General features: G+C 40.9%; 1 protein-coding gene and 2 long non-coding RNA genes across 10 annotated transcripts in view; 2 read left to right on the forward strand and 1 right to left on the reverse strand.

The window, feature by feature from the left end:
- The window catches only part of prkd1 (protein kinase D1), a 69,366-nt gene that overhangs the window by 16,457 nt on the left and 37,473 nt on the right, over window positions 1–15,436 (reverse strand). The window contains exons 13-17 of the mRNA XM_022205393.2: window positions 15,148–15,200; window positions 9,794–9,866; window positions 9,531–9,637; window positions 6,651–6,812; window positions 2,475–2,573 (exon numbers count right to left, since the gene is read on the reverse strand). Coding sequence (XP_022061085.2) covers window positions 2,475–2,573; window positions 6,651–6,812; window positions 9,531–9,637; window positions 9,794–9,866; window positions 15,148–15,200 — 494 coding nt within the window. The remainder of the gene's footprint in view (window positions 1–2,474; window positions 2,574–6,650; window positions 6,813–9,530; window positions 9,638–9,793; window positions 9,867–15,147; window positions 15,201–15,436) is intronic.
- Window positions 2,945–5,535, forward strand: LOC127533867 (uncharacterized). Of its 2 annotated transcripts, XR_007941755.1 has the most exons (7): window positions 2,945–3,279; window positions 3,388–3,549; window positions 3,712–4,011; window positions 4,228–4,251; window positions 4,486–4,551; window positions 4,732–4,827; window positions 5,062–5,535. It is a non-coding gene; the product is annotated as an uncharacterized LOC127533867 (long non-coding RNA). The 2 variants fall into 2 exon arrangements; XR_007941749.1 differs by having other exon boundaries at window positions 2,945–3,417; window positions 3,598–4,011.
- Window positions 11,120–12,834, forward strand: LOC127533888 (uncharacterized). 7 transcript variants are annotated; one of them, XR_007941772.1, is made up of 7 exons: window positions 11,120–11,330; window positions 11,409–11,447; window positions 11,682–11,734; window positions 11,774–11,837; window positions 12,033–12,071; window positions 12,111–12,163; window positions 12,554–12,834. It is a non-coding gene; the product is annotated as an uncharacterized LOC127533888 (long non-coding RNA). The 7 variants fall into 7 exon arrangements; XR_007941763.1 differs by lacking the exon at window positions 11,682–11,734 and having other exon boundaries at window positions 11,409–11,461; XR_007941773.1 differs by lacking the exon at window positions 11,409–11,447.

Below are 15,436 nucleotides of genomic sequence, written 5' to 3' on the forward strand. Positions count from 1 at the left end.
CTGCATCTCATTAAGGTGACGTTAGCTTTCTAGCTACCAGTAGGTTAGAGAAACAAAACTTTGACACTTTAAATTGTCAAAATCATTTGTTCTGTCTGCATTCTGTAGGTTTGTCACTCTTTCTCTCCAACTGAGAACTTAAAAATATCCAAAAGTACTTAAAATGACTTGAAACTTGTCCAGTAATTACATATGTCACAACTGACCTGAAATTAATCATTATCAGTCCTTAAAAATGGGGAAAATGAGCAAAACCTCCAATCCAGGCTGGTCTAGTGTCTCTATAAAGTTCCTGTAAGTGTATATCTATAGATGGATCCATATTTCCACTAAAATACAGTCTTTGGTCCACATTTCTCCACCTGTTGAGGCTGTAACATCAGTAGAACCTGATGTGGGGAAAGACAATGTTCTAGTTTTTTGTTATTTTGACTAGAAATCTGTTCAAAATAACCAAAATTTTGCTCAGAACAACTTAAAATGTGTCCAAAATTATTTAAAACTTGTACAAAAATGACTAAAAGTTGTAGAAAATGTGAAAATAAAATACTTTTTGGGCCCTAAAAATGGAAAGACGGCAAAAAAATCTCCAATCCAGGCTGATCTTTCTGTTATTTAACTCCATCCCATGTGTTTTACATCTGATGCAGAGAGTCTATCATCTCCTACAGTGATTACATATTATTGGTGAGCAACACGGTGTCGTCTGCATATCTGATGTTATTGATTCCATTCAATGGGGCTCATGTCAAAATTGAACTTGATTAATTATGTACAACATAATTACGCTAAATAGTATTAATAACATATTTTATGCACGTTTTAAAGTGCCACTGTAGAAGAGATTAATGGAAATTCAACAAAACTTTCTCAAATGTAGTTTTTCAGGTGATTTTTGACGTTTTCTGAAGAGTTAATGAGTTTCACGGGAGATTTAAGTCACATCAGCGCAGAGTTTCTACTTCTTGAGAAAAGTAAGAAGAAGCTGTTTCCTAAAGACGTCTCTGGGTTTTTAAAGGCTCTCTGACTTAAAGCACCGAACTGCCTCTCCTTTACATTTGCATTCTGTTTGTTTCGTGATATTTCAGAGACAGTAAAGTGAGGAACCCTGCAGCATCATTAGAGGTTCGTCTGTCAGACACTAACAGCTATTTGTGGAGCCTGAAGCTGCTAATAGCTGACGGCTAATGGACCGTCTGCATCTGTCTGCGTTCGCTGGATTCACCGTTTCACCTCTTCTACTCTCATGTATGTTTTTATGAGTGTTTTTCTGTTTGCATCACCTCCTACCAGCACAGTCTGTAACTCACAGCTCCATATTCAGACTTCTTCAGAGGTTTTAACGATGTCTGATGCTTCTAGAAGGTAATGCCTGAACAGCGAGTCCTCAGTTTGAATCCCAGTCGGCCGGATCATTTATCTAAAGTCATTCTGTTCTCTGTTCCCTGGAATTTCCAAACTATTTTCACTGTCTGTCAGTAAAGCTATACAGGTAGACATAAAATGATGTATTCAGGGACCTAAAACAGTTCTGAATCAGATTTCAAACACAGGTCTTCTGCATATTTCCACCTATTTCTGAGTCAAATACACCTAAATTAATTTAAAACATCTGCAAATTAAAACATACTGTGTAGGATTTTTAAAAAGAACAATCAAGTTCTGTTAAATATTTTGACTGAATCTGAAGAATTTGATTTGCTTTCAGTCCTGAGAATTTTCACCCCCAGAAGCTAGATTAAGGCTTTAAAGCTTGAAAATGGAAGAAAGTGCAAAACTTTCCAACCAGGCTGGTCTAGTGTCTCCATAAAGTTCCTGTAAGGGTATATCTATGGATGGATCCATGTTTCTACTAAAATCCAGTCTTTGGTTGACATTACATTTCTCCAACTGCTGAGGGTCTAACATCAGTAGAACCTGATGTGTGAAAAGTTTGAACAGACAAAGACTGGAAATCTGTCTAAAAATTGTCTAAAAGAAGGTAACGATTGTCCAAAATGACTGGAAAGTTGTCCAAAAATACTGTTTTTTAAAAATGTATTGAAATTTGTCAAAAATGCCTTTAAATGAGTCCAAAATTACTGAAACTTGGTTTAAAAAAAATCTTCAAAATTGTCCAAAATTACTTAAAACTTGTCCAAAATGTCTTAACTTATGTCCAAAATGACCTGAAACGTGTCCAAGATGATTGTAATGATTAATTACTGGCCTTGAAAATAAAAAAAAAACACGATGCAATGCAGTGAGGACTCAGACAGAATAGTTTCCATCACATCAGAATGATTGAATGGACCCAGAAGAGGACACATTTTAACTACCGGCTTTGGAAAATGGAAAAAAGTGCAAAGTTTACCAACCAGGCTGGTGTCCATAAAGTTCAACATCAACATAACACAGGTCAGTATATAGGTAGACTGTAGACACAATAAACAAACATACATACAGCATCTGTAAAGGACACAGAGATGCTGTACCTGTGGAAAAGAGTCTGCAGACGCCAGCAGGACGTTCTCAGGTTTCAGATCACAGTGGACGATGTTCTTGAAGTGCAGATGACGTAAAGCCACCAGAATCTGTAGGTGAAGCACAAAAACAACATTTACTGAGAACTATCTGTTGCTCTCTGTGTTTTTACCCTTTAAACAATAAAAACAAAGATAAATCCTATTCTGGGACCCAAAACTAAGTTTCCAGGTTCCAGTCTTTTTCTGTTTTCACATTACATCTGTTGAAAATTATTTCAAAATGTCCAAAATGATTCAAAATGACTTGAAATTTGTCCAATAGTTACTTTACATGTGTCACGACTGACCTGAAACTTGTCCAAACTGACAGTAATTAATAATTATTAGTCCTTAGAAAAGGGGGAAAAAGTGCAAGGTTTTCCAATCCAGGCTGGTCTAGTGTCTCCATCAAGTTCCTGTAAGTGTATATCTATGGATGGATCCATGTTTCCACTAAAATACAGTCTTGGGTCCACATTTCTCCACCTGTTGAGACTCTAACATCAATAGAATCTGATAGGTTAAAGTTGGACCAGACAAAGACTGGAGATCTGTCCAAGATCTGTCTAAAAGAAGGTAAAGATTGTCCAAAAATAACTAAAACCTTTCAAAAATGTGTAGAAACCTGTCTGATGTGTGGAAAGTTTGATCAGACAAGGTTCCAGTTTTACATATTTATACTAAATGTTAATGAGGACTCATTGGTAGGAACCAGAACCTGGAGTTCATAGAGGTCTAGATGTTCATAGAGGTCTAGATGTTCATAGAGGTCTAGGTGTTCATGGAGGTCTAGGTGTTTATAGAGGTCTAGGTGTTCATAGAGGTCTCGATGTTCATAGAGGTGTAGGTGTTCATAGAGGTCTCGATGTTCATAGAGGTGTAGGTGTTTATAGAGGTCTAGGTGTTCATAGAGGTCTCGATGTTCATAGAGGTGTAGGTGTTCATAGAGGTCTCGATGTTCATAGAGGTCTAGGTGTTCATGGAGGTCTAGGTGTTTATAGAGGTCTAGGTGTTCATAGAGGTCTCGATGTTCATAGAGGTGTAGGTGTTCATAGAGGTCTCGATGTTCATAGAGGTCTAGGTGTTTATAGAGGTCTAGGTGTTCATAGAGGTCTAGATGTTCATAGAGGTCTAGGTGTTTATAGAGGTCTAGGTGTTCATAGAGGTCTAGATGTTCATAGAGGTCTAGGTGTTCATAGAGGTCTAGGTGTTTATAGAGGTCTAGGTGTTCATAGAGGTCTAGGTGTTCATAGAGGTCTAGGTGTTTATAGAGGTCTAGGTGTTCATAGAGGTCTAGGTGTTTATAGAGGTCTAGGTGTTTATAGAGGTCTAGGTGTTCATAGAGGTCTCGATGTTCATAGAGGTGTAGGTGTTTATAGAGGTCTAGGTGTTCATAGAGGTCTAGATGTTCATAGAGGTCTAGATGTTTATAGAGGTCTAGGTGTTCATAGAGGTCTAGGTGTTCATAGAGGTCTAGGTGTTTATAGAGGTCTAGGTGTTCATAGAGGTCTCGATGTTCATAGAGGTGTAGGTGTTCATAGAGGTCTCGATGTTCATAGAGGTCTAGGTGTTCATAGAGGTCTAGATGTTCATAGAGGTCTAGGTGTTCATAGAGGTCTAAATGTTCATAGAGGTCTAGGTGTTCATAGAGGTCTCGATGTTCATAGAGGTGTAGGTGTTTATAGAGGTCTAGGTGTTCATAGAGGTCTAGATGTTCAAAGAGGTCTAGATGTTTATAGAGGTCTAGGTGTTCATAGAGGTCTAGGTGTTCATAGAGGTCTAGGTGTTTATAGAGGTCTAGGTGTTCATGGAGGTCTAGATGTTCATGGAGGTCTAGGTGTTCATAGAGGTCTAGGTGTTTATAGAGGTCTAGGTGTTCATAGAGGTCTAGATGTTCATAGAGGTCTAGGTGTTCATGGAGGTCTAGGTGTTTATAGAGGTCTAGGTGTTCATAGAGGTCTCGATGTTCATAGAGGTGTAGGTGTTCATAGAGGTCTCGATGTTCATAGAGGTGTAGGTGTTTATAGAGGTCTAGGTGTTCATAGAGGTCTCGATGTTCATAGAGGTGTAGGTGTTCATAGAGGTCTCGATGTTCATAGAGGTCTAGGTGTTCATGGAGGTCTAGGTGTTTATAGAGGTCTAGGTGTTCATAGAGGTCTCGATGTTCATAGAGGTGTAGGTGTTCATAGAGGTCTCGATGTTCATAGAGGTGTAGGTGTTTATAGAGGTCTAGGTGTTCATAGAGGTCTAGATGTTCATAGAGGTCTAGGTGTTTATAGAGGTCTAGGTGTTCATAGAGGTCTAGATGTTCATAGAGGTCTAGGTGTTCATAGAGGTCTAGGTGTTTATAGAGGTCTAGGTGTTCATAGAGGTCTAGGTGTTCATAGAGGTCTCGATGTTCATAGAGGTGTAGGTGTTCATAGAGGTCTAGATGTTCATAGAGGTCTAGGTGTTTATAGAGGTCTAGGTGTTCATAGAGGTCTTGGTGTTTATAGAGGTCTAGGTGTTTATAGAGGTCTAGGTGTTCATAGAGGTCTCGATGTTCATAGAGGTGTAGGTGTTTATAGAGGTCTAGGTGTTCATAGAGGTCTAGATGTTCATAGAGGTCTAGATGTTTATAGAGGTCTAGGTGTTCATAGAGGTCTAGGTGTTCATAGAGGTCTAGGTGTTCATAGAGGTCTAGGTGTTCATAGAGGTCTCGATGTTCATAGAGGTCTAGGTGTTCATAGAGGTCTAGGTGTTCATAGAGGTCTAGGTGTTCATAGAGGTCTAAATGTTCATAGAGGTCTAGGTGTTCATAGAGGTCTAGATGTTCATAGAGGTCTAGGTGTTCATAGAGGTCTAGGTGTTCATAGAGGTCTAGGTGTTCATAGAGGTCTCGATGTTCATAGAAGTCTACATGTTCATAGAGGTCTAGATGTTCATAGAGGTCTAGATGTTCATAGAGGTCTAGGTGTTCATAGAGGTCTAGGTGTTCATAGAGGTCTAGATGTTCATAGAGGTCTAGATGTTCATAGAGGTCTAGATGTTGGTGTTAGAAGTTAGAAGCTGCTTCATGTTGGAGATTTATCTGATCCATTCAGATTACTGGTATCTGCCTGTAGCTTCTCCATTTATCAGACTAACTGAAGATCAACCTGGACAGTCTTTAACTGATTCTGCAGATGAACCTTGTGAAGCCAAATGTCTGTTTCTGAACGTTTCTTTTTCTTCAGCACTTAAAGAAACACTTCAGACCTTTTCATTGTGCGTCTCTGAATGTGACCTTACATAACTCTTATTGTGGGAACTCGTCCTCATAACGTCAATCATACATCAGAAAACTGACGTGAGGGATTGTTGAAGAACATATAGCTGCTGTATGCAGGAACCTAGCATGAGTCACAGCCGGACTTGTTTAAATATGACAAGAGAGACGACTGGAGGGTTTCTGAGGTGAAGATCTGGTGAACAGGTCAGTTTAGGACGGACACATCATGATAACAGAGAAATAATTCTGTACAAACAGCAGCTACAACTACCTCTCCTCTGTTTGATTCACTGGATCGTAACATATCCTGAGGCTGTTTCAGGCTCATTAGGAGGGAAATTGTTTCACCAGATATTACTTAGAAAACAAATTATCTGCTGAAAGATTTCCTTTGGGATTCTTTAGATCATTTCTTTCTGCTGCAGACTCAGAAACCCTCGTCCATCCATCGTCTCCTCCAGACTCAGACGTCCTGTGTGTTTGAAGATTTATGAATGTGATGTATCATCATGTAAAGCACTTCGGATAAAAGCGCTATATAAATACAACCATTTACCATTTAAATGTTGGATGTTCAGATTGCAACCTCCATCTGAGACCTGCTGACTCTCTGTTCATCTTTACACTAGAAACTTCTGGAAGACTTTTTTGTCGTTTTGAAAAAGAGATTTCTGAGTCATTTCTAAGATTTTTTGATTCATTTTGAAAATTTCCAATGGATTTTGGACACATGTATGGTCATAGAACTAGCTATATCTAGTCACAGTGGGTGTTCTAGTTAGAGGTTAGTTATAGTAGTTATATCCGGTTCTAGTTAGTTATAGCAAGTTATAGTGGTGGTTCTAGTTAGTTAGAGTGGCTATATCTGGTTCTAGTTAGCTCCAGTGAAGCTCCACCTGTGTGACCAAGAACTTGGTGATCCTCTCCGGCAGTCGGCCCTTCTCACTGGACAGGATCATCTCCAACATGTCTCCATGGAGCTTCTCCATCACCACAAACACTCGCTCTGGAGTCTCAAACATGCAGTCCAGGTTCACCACTCCTGGATGGTGAAGACTCTGCAGGACGAGGAGAAACACCATAAAAAAAACTTTAATCATGAGGAGCAACAGTATTACAACCTTCTTTAGTCACAATGATCAGCTGATCAAACTAGAAACATGTCTGTCTGTAACCTGTCTGTCTGTCCGTCTGTCTGTCTGTCTGTCTGTCTGTCTGTCTGTCTGTCTGTCTGTCTGTCTGTAACCTGTCTGTCTGTCTGTCTGTCTGTCTGTAACCTGTCTGTCTGTCTGTCTGTAACCTGTCTGTCTGTCCGTCTGTCTGTCTGTCTGTCTGTAACCTGTCTGTCTGTCTGTCTGTAACCTGTCTGTCTGTCTGTCTGTCTGTCTGTAACCTGTCTGTCTGTCCGTCTGTCTGTAACCTGTCTGTCTGTCTGTCTGTCTGTAACCTGTCTGTCTGTCTGTCTGTCTGCCTGTCTGTAACCTGTCTGTCTGTCTGTCTGTCTGTAACCTGTCTGTCTGTCTGTCTGTCTGTCTGTAACCTGTCTGTCTGTCCGTCTGTCTGTCTGTAACCTGTCTGTCTGTCTGTCTGTCTGTCTGTAACCTGTCTGTCTGTCCGTCTGTCTGTAACCTGTCTGTCTGTCTGTCTGTCTGTAACCTGTCTGTCTGTCTGTCTGTCTGCCTGTCTGTAATCTGTCTGTCTGTCTGTCTGTCTGTAACCTGTCTGTCTGTCCGTCTGTCTGTAACCTGTCTGTCTGTCCGTCTGTCTGTCTGTCTGTCTGTCTGTCTGTCTGTCTGTAACCTGTCTGTCTGTCTGTAACCTGTCTGTCTGTCTGTAACCTGTCTGTCTGTCTGTCTGTCTGTCTGTAACCTGTCTGTCTGTCTGTCTGTAACCTGTCTGTCTGTCTGTCTGTCTGTCTGTAACCTGTCTGTCTGTCTGCCTGCCTGTCTGTCTTTCTGTCAGCTGATGTTCTTAGTGTTTTAGCTGCAGAGCTGCAATATTTTCATGTCACACCCCCACAGAGTTACCACGGTAATGAAGACGTTCACTGCAGGAAGCTGTCTGTCTGTGTGAGTGTCTGTAGTGTGTGTGTGTGTGTTGTGTACCTGCAGTAGTGTGTGTGTGTGTGTGTGTGTGTTGTGTACCTGCAGTAGTGTGTGTGTGTTGTGTACCTGCAGTAGTGTGTGTGTGTGTTGTGTACCTGCAGCAGTGTGTGTGTGTGTGTTGTGTACCTGCAGCAGTGTGTGTGTGTTGTGTACCTGCAGTAGTGTGTGTGTGTTGTGTACCTGCAGCAGTGTGTGTGTGTTGTGTACCTGCAGTAGTGTGTGTGTGTGTGTGTGTGTGTGTTGTGTACCTGCAGCAGTGTGTGTGTGTGTGTGTTGTGTACCTGCAGCAGTGTGTGTGTGTGTGTTGTGTACCTGCAGCAGTGTGTGTGTTGTGTACCTGCAGCAGTGTGTGTGTGTGTGTGTTGTGTACCTGCAGCAGTGTGTGTGTGTGTGTTGTGTACCTGCAGCAGTGTGTGTGTTGTGTACCTGCAGCAGTGTGTGTGTGTGTGTGTGTTGTGTACCTGCAGCAGTGTGTGTGTGTGTGTTGTGTACCTGCAGCAGTGTGTGTGTGTTGTGTACCTGCAGTAGTGTGTGTGTGTGTGTTGTGTACCTGCAGCAGTGTGTGTGTTGTGTACCTGCAGCAGTGTGTGTGTGTGTGTTGTGTACCTGCAGCAGTGTGTGTGTGTGTGTTGTGTACCTGCAGCAGTGTGTGTGTTGTGTACCTGCAGCAGTGCGTGTGTGTTGTGTACCTGCAGTAGTGTGTGTGTGTGTGTGTGTGTTGTGTACCTGCAGCAGTGTGTGTGTGTTGTGTACCTGCAGCAGTGTGTGTGTTGTGTACCTGCAGCAGTGTGTGTGTGTGTGTGTGTGTTGTGTACCTGCAGCAGTGTGTGTGTGTGTGTGTGTTGTGTACCTGCAGTAGTGTGTGTGTGTTGTGTACCTGCAGCAGTGTGTGTGTGTGTGTGTGTTGTGTACCTGCAGCAGTGTGTGTGTGTTGTGTACCTGCAGTAGTGTGTGTGTTGTGTACCTGCAGCAGTGTGTGTGTGTGTGTGTGTTGTGTACCTGCAGCAGTGTGTGTGTGTTGTGTACCTGCAGCAGTGTGTGTGTTGTGTACCTGCAGCAGTGTGTGTGTGTGTGTGTGTTGTGTACCTGCAGCAGTGTGTGTGTTGTGTACCTGCAGCAGTGTGTGTGTGTTGTGTACCTGCAGCAGTGTGTGTGTTGTGTACCTGCAGCAGTGTGTGTGTGTTGTGTACCTGCAGCAGTGTGTGTGTGTTGTGTACCTGCAGCAGTGTGTGTGTGTGTGTGTGTGTGTTGTGTACCTGCAGCAGTGTGTGTGTGTTGTGTACCTGCAGCAGTGTGTGTGTGTGTGTTGTGTACCTGCAGCAGTGTGTGTGTGTGTTGTGTACCTGCAGTAGTGTGTGTGTGTTGTGTACCTGCAGCAGTGTGTGTGTGTGTGTGTTGTGTACCTGCAGCAGTGTGTGTGTGTGTTGTGTACCTGCAGCAGTGTGTGTGTGTTGTGTACCTGCAGTAGTGTGTGTGTGTGTGTGTTGTGTACCTGCAGCAGTGTGTGTGTGTGTTGTGTACCTGCAGCAGTGTGTGTGTGTTGTGTACCTGCAGTAGTGTGTGTGTGTTGTGTACCTGCAGCAGTGTGTCTGTGTTGTGTACCTGCAGCAGTGTGTGTGTGTGTGTGTGTGTGTTGTGTACCTGCAGCAGCAGTGTGTGTGTGTTGTGTACCTGCAGTATTGCCACCTCGTTGCGTAGCTGACTCTCCTGTTTTGTGGGGAATCTCAGTTTATCGATGATCTTTATTGCGACGTCTCTGCCGGACTTCCTGTGTTTCCCTGCAGCAAGTAACACACAGACACAGAGGGTTTCCCTCTGTGATGTAAACTGAATGTTTTTGGACAAAACAAGACTTGTTTTTGCAATTTTTTGTAATTTTCTGACATTTTAGTGACTCAGAGGTTTAAAATACTTAAACTGCCGGTGAGCTTTACCTCCGTAAACGATACCAAACTGTCCCGATCCGAGAACCTCGTCTGGGAAGATCTGATAAACTGAGTTGATGTCCTGGAAACACAACGGTTCACATTATGTAGGACAGGTTTTTGGTTTAGAGTCATCATGGACCAGGGTTCTGACACTTTTGACTCATTTAAGGTCTTTTTGGATCAGTGTCTGAGTGGTTCTGATTGAGTTCTTGTTTTTTTAGACAAATGTTGAAACATTTTGAAGAAGTTCTGAGTCCCTGTGGACAGATTTCTGTCATGTTGGACAAATATTGAGTCATTTTGAATACATTTGTTTGCTTTTGTCAGCATTAACCAGGTGGTTGTTATGGATTCGTCCCTCAGATGTCTATTATGCAGAGTAGAAACACAACACAGACAGGTGCAGGATGTTCTACTGTAATGTTCTGAAGCTCTGAGGTGAAGGTTTTCCGTCTGGCTCTACAGATTTATGACGACTTCTTCTTTTTTCCCAAAGTGAATTTCCAGTTCAGGTGTTGCTGTTTGGACACAGTTTAGGAGATTCACCCCAGATGGAGCTGATGTTCACAAAAAGTGTTGCAGGAGGTCTGGGAGCAGAGCAGGAGGTGTTTAGAACAGGACAAGTGAAGCAGCATTCGGCTCCGATGCTCTTCACCTGTGGAACAAACTTCCTGGAACACCTGAGGTCTGCTCAGACTATCTTTAAATCCAGATTATTTATTTTCTCTTGGATGCTCAATCTGTTTTCTGGACTTTTTTGTACACTATTATAGTTGTAGGAGCTTCAGTAGAAAAAAAAATGGACTTCCCTGGAAGTTCCTTGAAGACGTTTCACCAGGCGGGGTCATTCTAAAATTTTCTTATAAATAATGGCTAAATTTTAGTTTTTTTGTTGGTTTGAACAAATATTGGACAAACTTTGATGCATTTCAACAAAAGTTAAGACATTTTAAAGATTTTTTTGGCCCGTTTGAATTAATCTGGATGCATACTGAACAAATGTTGAGTGAAATTGAATCTTTTTGTCAATTTAAAAAAAGATGCATTTTGAACATATTTCTGAGTCATTGTAAAGATTTTTCTTGTAATTCTGAACAAATTATGACACATTTAAACAAATTTTGTGGCATTTTAAACAATATTTGAGTCATTTCTAATCTGAGTCTTTTTTGAGTCTCTTTAGATCTTTAAGGTTTGAGTCTGCAGGGTGTTCAGTCCTTAGATCTTTAATGTTTCAGTCTGCAGGTTGTTCAGTCCTTAGATCTTTAAGGTTTGAGTCTGCAGGTTGTTCAGTCCTTAGATCTTTAATGTTTCAGTCTGCAGGTTGTTCAGTCCTTAGATCTTTAAGGTTTGAGTCTGCAGGTTGTTCAGTTCTTAGATCTTTAAGGTTTGAGTCTGCAGGTTGTTCAGTCCTTAGATCTTTAAGGTTTGAGTCTGCAGGTTGTTCAGTCCTTAGATCTTTAAGGTTTGAGTCTGCAGGTTGTTCAGTCCTTAGATCTTTAAGGTTTGAGTCTGCAGGTTGTTCAGTCCTTAGATCTTTAAGGTTTGAGTCTGCAGGGTGTTCAGTCCTTAGATCTTTAAGGTTTGAGTCTGCAGGGTGTTCAGTCCTTAGATCTTTAAGGTTTGAGTCTGCAGGTTGTTCAGTCCTTAGATCTTTAAGGTTTGAGTCTGCAGGTTGTTCAGTTCTTAGATCTTTAAGGTTTGAGTCTGCAGGGTGTTCAGTCCTTAGATCTTTAATGTTTCAGTCTGCAGGTTGTTCAGTCCTTAGATCTTTAAGGTTTGAGTCTGCAGGTTGTTCAGTTCTTAGATCTTTAAGGTTTGAGTCTGCAGGTTGTTCAGTTCTTAGATCTTTAAGGTTTGAGTCTGCAGGTTGTTCAGTTCTTAGATCTTTAAGGTTTGAGTCTGCAGGTTGTTCAGTCCTTAGATCTTTAAGGTTTGAGTCTGCAGGTTGTTCAGTCCTTAGATCTTTAATGTTTCAGTCTGCAGGTTGTTCAGTCCTTAGATCTTTAAGGTTTGAGTCTGCAGGTTGTTCAGTCCTTAGATCTTTAAGGTTTGAGTCTGCAGGTTGTTCAGTTCTTAGATCTTTAAGGTTTGAGTCTGCAGGGTGTTCAGTTCTTAGATCTTTAAGGTTTGAGTCTGCAGGTTGTTCAGTTCTTAGATCTTTAAGGTTTGAGTCTGCAGGTTGTTCAGTTCTTAGATCTTTAAGGTTTGAGTCTGCAGGGTGTTCAGTTCTTAGATCTTTAAGGTTTGAGTCTGCAGGTTGTTCAGTCCTTAGATCTTTAAGGTTTGAGTCTGCAGGTTGTTCAGTTCTTAGATCTTTAAGGTTTGAGTCTGCAGGTTGTTCAGTCCTTAGATCTTTAAGGTTTGAGTCTGCAGGTTGTTCAGTTCTTAGATCTTTAAGGTTTGAGTCTGCAGGGTGTTCAGTCCTTAGATCTTTAAGGTTTGAGTCTGCAGGTTGTTCAGTTCTTAGATCTTTAAGGTTTGAGTCTGCAGGGTGTTCAGTTCTTAGATCTTTAAGGTTTGAGTCTGCAGGTTGTTCAGTTCTTAGATCTTTAAGGTTTGAGTCTGCAGGGTGTTCAGTTCTTAGATCTTTAAGGTTTGAGTCTGCAGGGTGTTCAGTCTTTAGATCTTTAAGGTTTGAGTCTGCAGGTTGTTCAGTTCTTAGATCTTTAAGGTTTGAGTCTGCAGGTTGTTCAGTTCTTAGATCTTTAAGGTTTGAGTCTGCAGGTTGTTCAGTTCTTAGATCTTTAATGTTTCAGTCTGCAGGTTGTTCAGTCCTTAGATCTTTAAGGTTTGAGTCTGCAGGTTGTTCAGTTCTTAGATCTTTAAGGTTTGAGTCTGCAGGTTGTTCAGTTCTTAGATCTTTAAGGTTTGAGTCTGCAGGTTGTTCAGTTCTTAGATCTTTAAGGTTTGAGTCTGCAGGTTGTTCAGTTCTTAGATCTTTAAGGTTTGAGTCTGCAGGGTGTTCAGTCCTTAGATCTTTAAGGTTTGAGTCTGCAGGGTGTTCAGTCCTTAGATCTTTAAGGTTTGAGTCTGCAGGGTGTTCAGTCTTTAGATCTTTAAGGTTTGAGTCTGCAGGGTGTTCAGTCTTTAGATCTTTAAGGTTTGAGTCTGCAGGGTGTTCAGTCTTTAGATCTTTAAGGTTTGAGTCTGCAGGGTGTTCAGTTCTTAGATCTTTAAGGTTTGAGTCTGCAGGGTGTTCAGTCTTTAGATCTTTAAGGTTTGAGTCTGCAGGGTGTTCAGTCTTTAGATCTTTAAGGTTTGAGTCTGCAGGGTGTTCAGTCCTTAGATCTTTAAGGTTTGAGTCTGCAGGGTGTTCAGTCTTTAGATCTTTAAGGTTTGAGTCTGCAGGGTGTTCAGTTCTTAGATCTTTAAGGTTTGAGTCTGCAGGGTGTTCAGTCTTTAGATCTTTAAGGTTTGAGTCTGCAGGGTGTTCAGTCTTTAGATCTTTAAGGTTTGAGTCTGCAGGGTGTTCAGTCTTTAGATCTTTAAGGTTTGAGTCTGCAGGGTGTTCAGTCCTTAGAGCTTTAAGGTTTGAGGCTGTGGGTTGTTGAGACTCTTTAGATCTTAAGGTGGCTAACACAAAGCGGGCTCAACAAAAAGGTGAATTTCCTGAATGGATCACCTGGCGGAGGAACTTTCTGTGAGCCGACAGCCTCCCTCGGTGTAGCTCCACGCCGTCAGGGATCTGCTACAGCTTTGACACCAAAACTGCAAAATATTTTCTCCTTCATTTGTCTGTAATCACGTCTCCCTCTCCTCCCCGTTAGCTGACAGCCTAATATCACACCTCGAGCAGAGAGGACAGAAATACAATATTATAACCCTCCTCCCCCTCCGCTGAGCGCGCTGCCTAATTACCACCGTCGCCATGGAGACGGTTTGGCTGAGTGAGTAATCACAGTAATCTCTGTTCGAGGTGCTCGAAGACGTGCTCACCTTGGAGATGAAGGTGGAGACGGGACTCGCTGTTCTCTGCTGCCGCCACTTCTCTCGCATCAATAGAGTTTGCAGACATGTGAGGAAATCTTTATGATGGAAATATTCAGAAAGTCTGCAGCCCTGAGGCTTCACATGCAAATGAGTCCGAGGTGACAGAAAGCTTTCTAAAGCGTGAGCATCCTGAGTTCAGAGAATGAGCCTTTATCCTGGTTCTAAGACGCCTCAACGTTCTGCTGCAAGGAAACATCTAAAACCAACCGCAATGGGCTCACAGTGACTCAAACATGGGTTCAGATGCATTGTGATATGTTCAAATGGACAGAAAAATCCTGAGAATGACTCAAAAATATGTTCAAAATGCATCTTATTTTTACAAACTGATGAAAAATCTTTAATTTCATTCAAAATTTGTTCAATACGGATTCAAATTTGTTCAAATTGCCAAAAAAATCTTTAAAATGACTCAAAATGGTCTGAAAGGCATTAAATTTTCTTCAAATCTCAAAAGAAAATCTTCAAAATTGTTCAAAATTTGCTTAAATTGAGTCAAAACGCTTAAAAATGACAAAAAATTATTACACAATAACATTTTTTTTTCCACTCACTCAGTTTCTTTAAAAATGCCAAATGACTCAAAATCTGTTTGAAATGCCATAAAATGTGTTAAAAATTTCTTCAAAATGACAAAAATGATTTGCAGTGACTCAGTTTAGACTATGAATGTCTTTAAAATTTGCCCAGAATTTCTTCAAAAGCATCAAAATCTGTTCAAACTGACAATAAATCTTTGATATCAGTCAAACTGTGTTTAATATGGATTAAAAGTTGGTCAAATTGACAATAAATCATGAAAATGCCTTACATTTTTCACAAAAAGAGTGAAATTGCCTCAAAAATATCTTCAAAAAGACAAAAAAATCACAATGACTCAAAGTAATTTCTAATAGAGACAGATTTTTTTTGTTTAAAAATAAAAACGATAAAAAACAGAAACTAAGAAAGTTTTAGTTTCTTCTGAAACAAACTTTTATAACACGTTGTTGTGTTATTTTTGCTGTTGTGTTAAAGCTTTTTGGAAATGGGATTTTAGAAGACACTCTATAATAAAGATTATTATTTTTAGTATTATTATTATTATTACAGATCTGCTATCACCAGGAGCACTGGTGAAAGATGAAAATGTCTAGTGATTGATTTTGATAAATATCTGACCAAGAATGGATCAATCCCAGATTTATTGATATATTTCTAATAAAAACAGAGCACTTCCTGTTAAATGTCAGGATATTAGAAGTCCTCAGGTTGGACAGAATTAGAAACATCAGAGGTTCAGGAACTAATTATTAGGAGGACAGGAGGATAAAAACTAGAATAATGAAACTAAAATATTCCAGATATGTGTTTGAGTGATTTCTCACCACGTTCTCCTGGATCTGGCAGTTGGAGACAGAAATGCTGATGGAGACCTCCTCTGTTCATGAGACACAAACACAATCAGACTGAAGCACAAGCTGATCGCTTCTATTGATAAAGAACCAGCAGCGCTGGGTTTCCTAAATATGGAATAACTGGGAGCAGATTTGTATTATTTCAGTCTGAACGGTGCGACGCAGCGAGCTGTTAGTCATGAGCGGTTTGACGTCAGGAGGCCTGAAATATCTCTGATGGGTTTGTGTGGGTGTCCTCGGCCCTGAGAGGATCTGAGTC

The sequence above is a fragment of the Acanthochromis polyacanthus genome, chromosome 1 (genome assembly GCF_021347895.1).
Source record: "Acanthochromis polyacanthus isolate Apoly-LR-REF ecotype Palm Island chromosome 1, KAUST_Apoly_ChrSc, whole genome shotgun sequence".
NCBI classification, from domain to species: domain Eukaryota; kingdom Metazoa; phylum Chordata; class Actinopteri; family Pomacentridae; genus Acanthochromis; species Acanthochromis polyacanthus.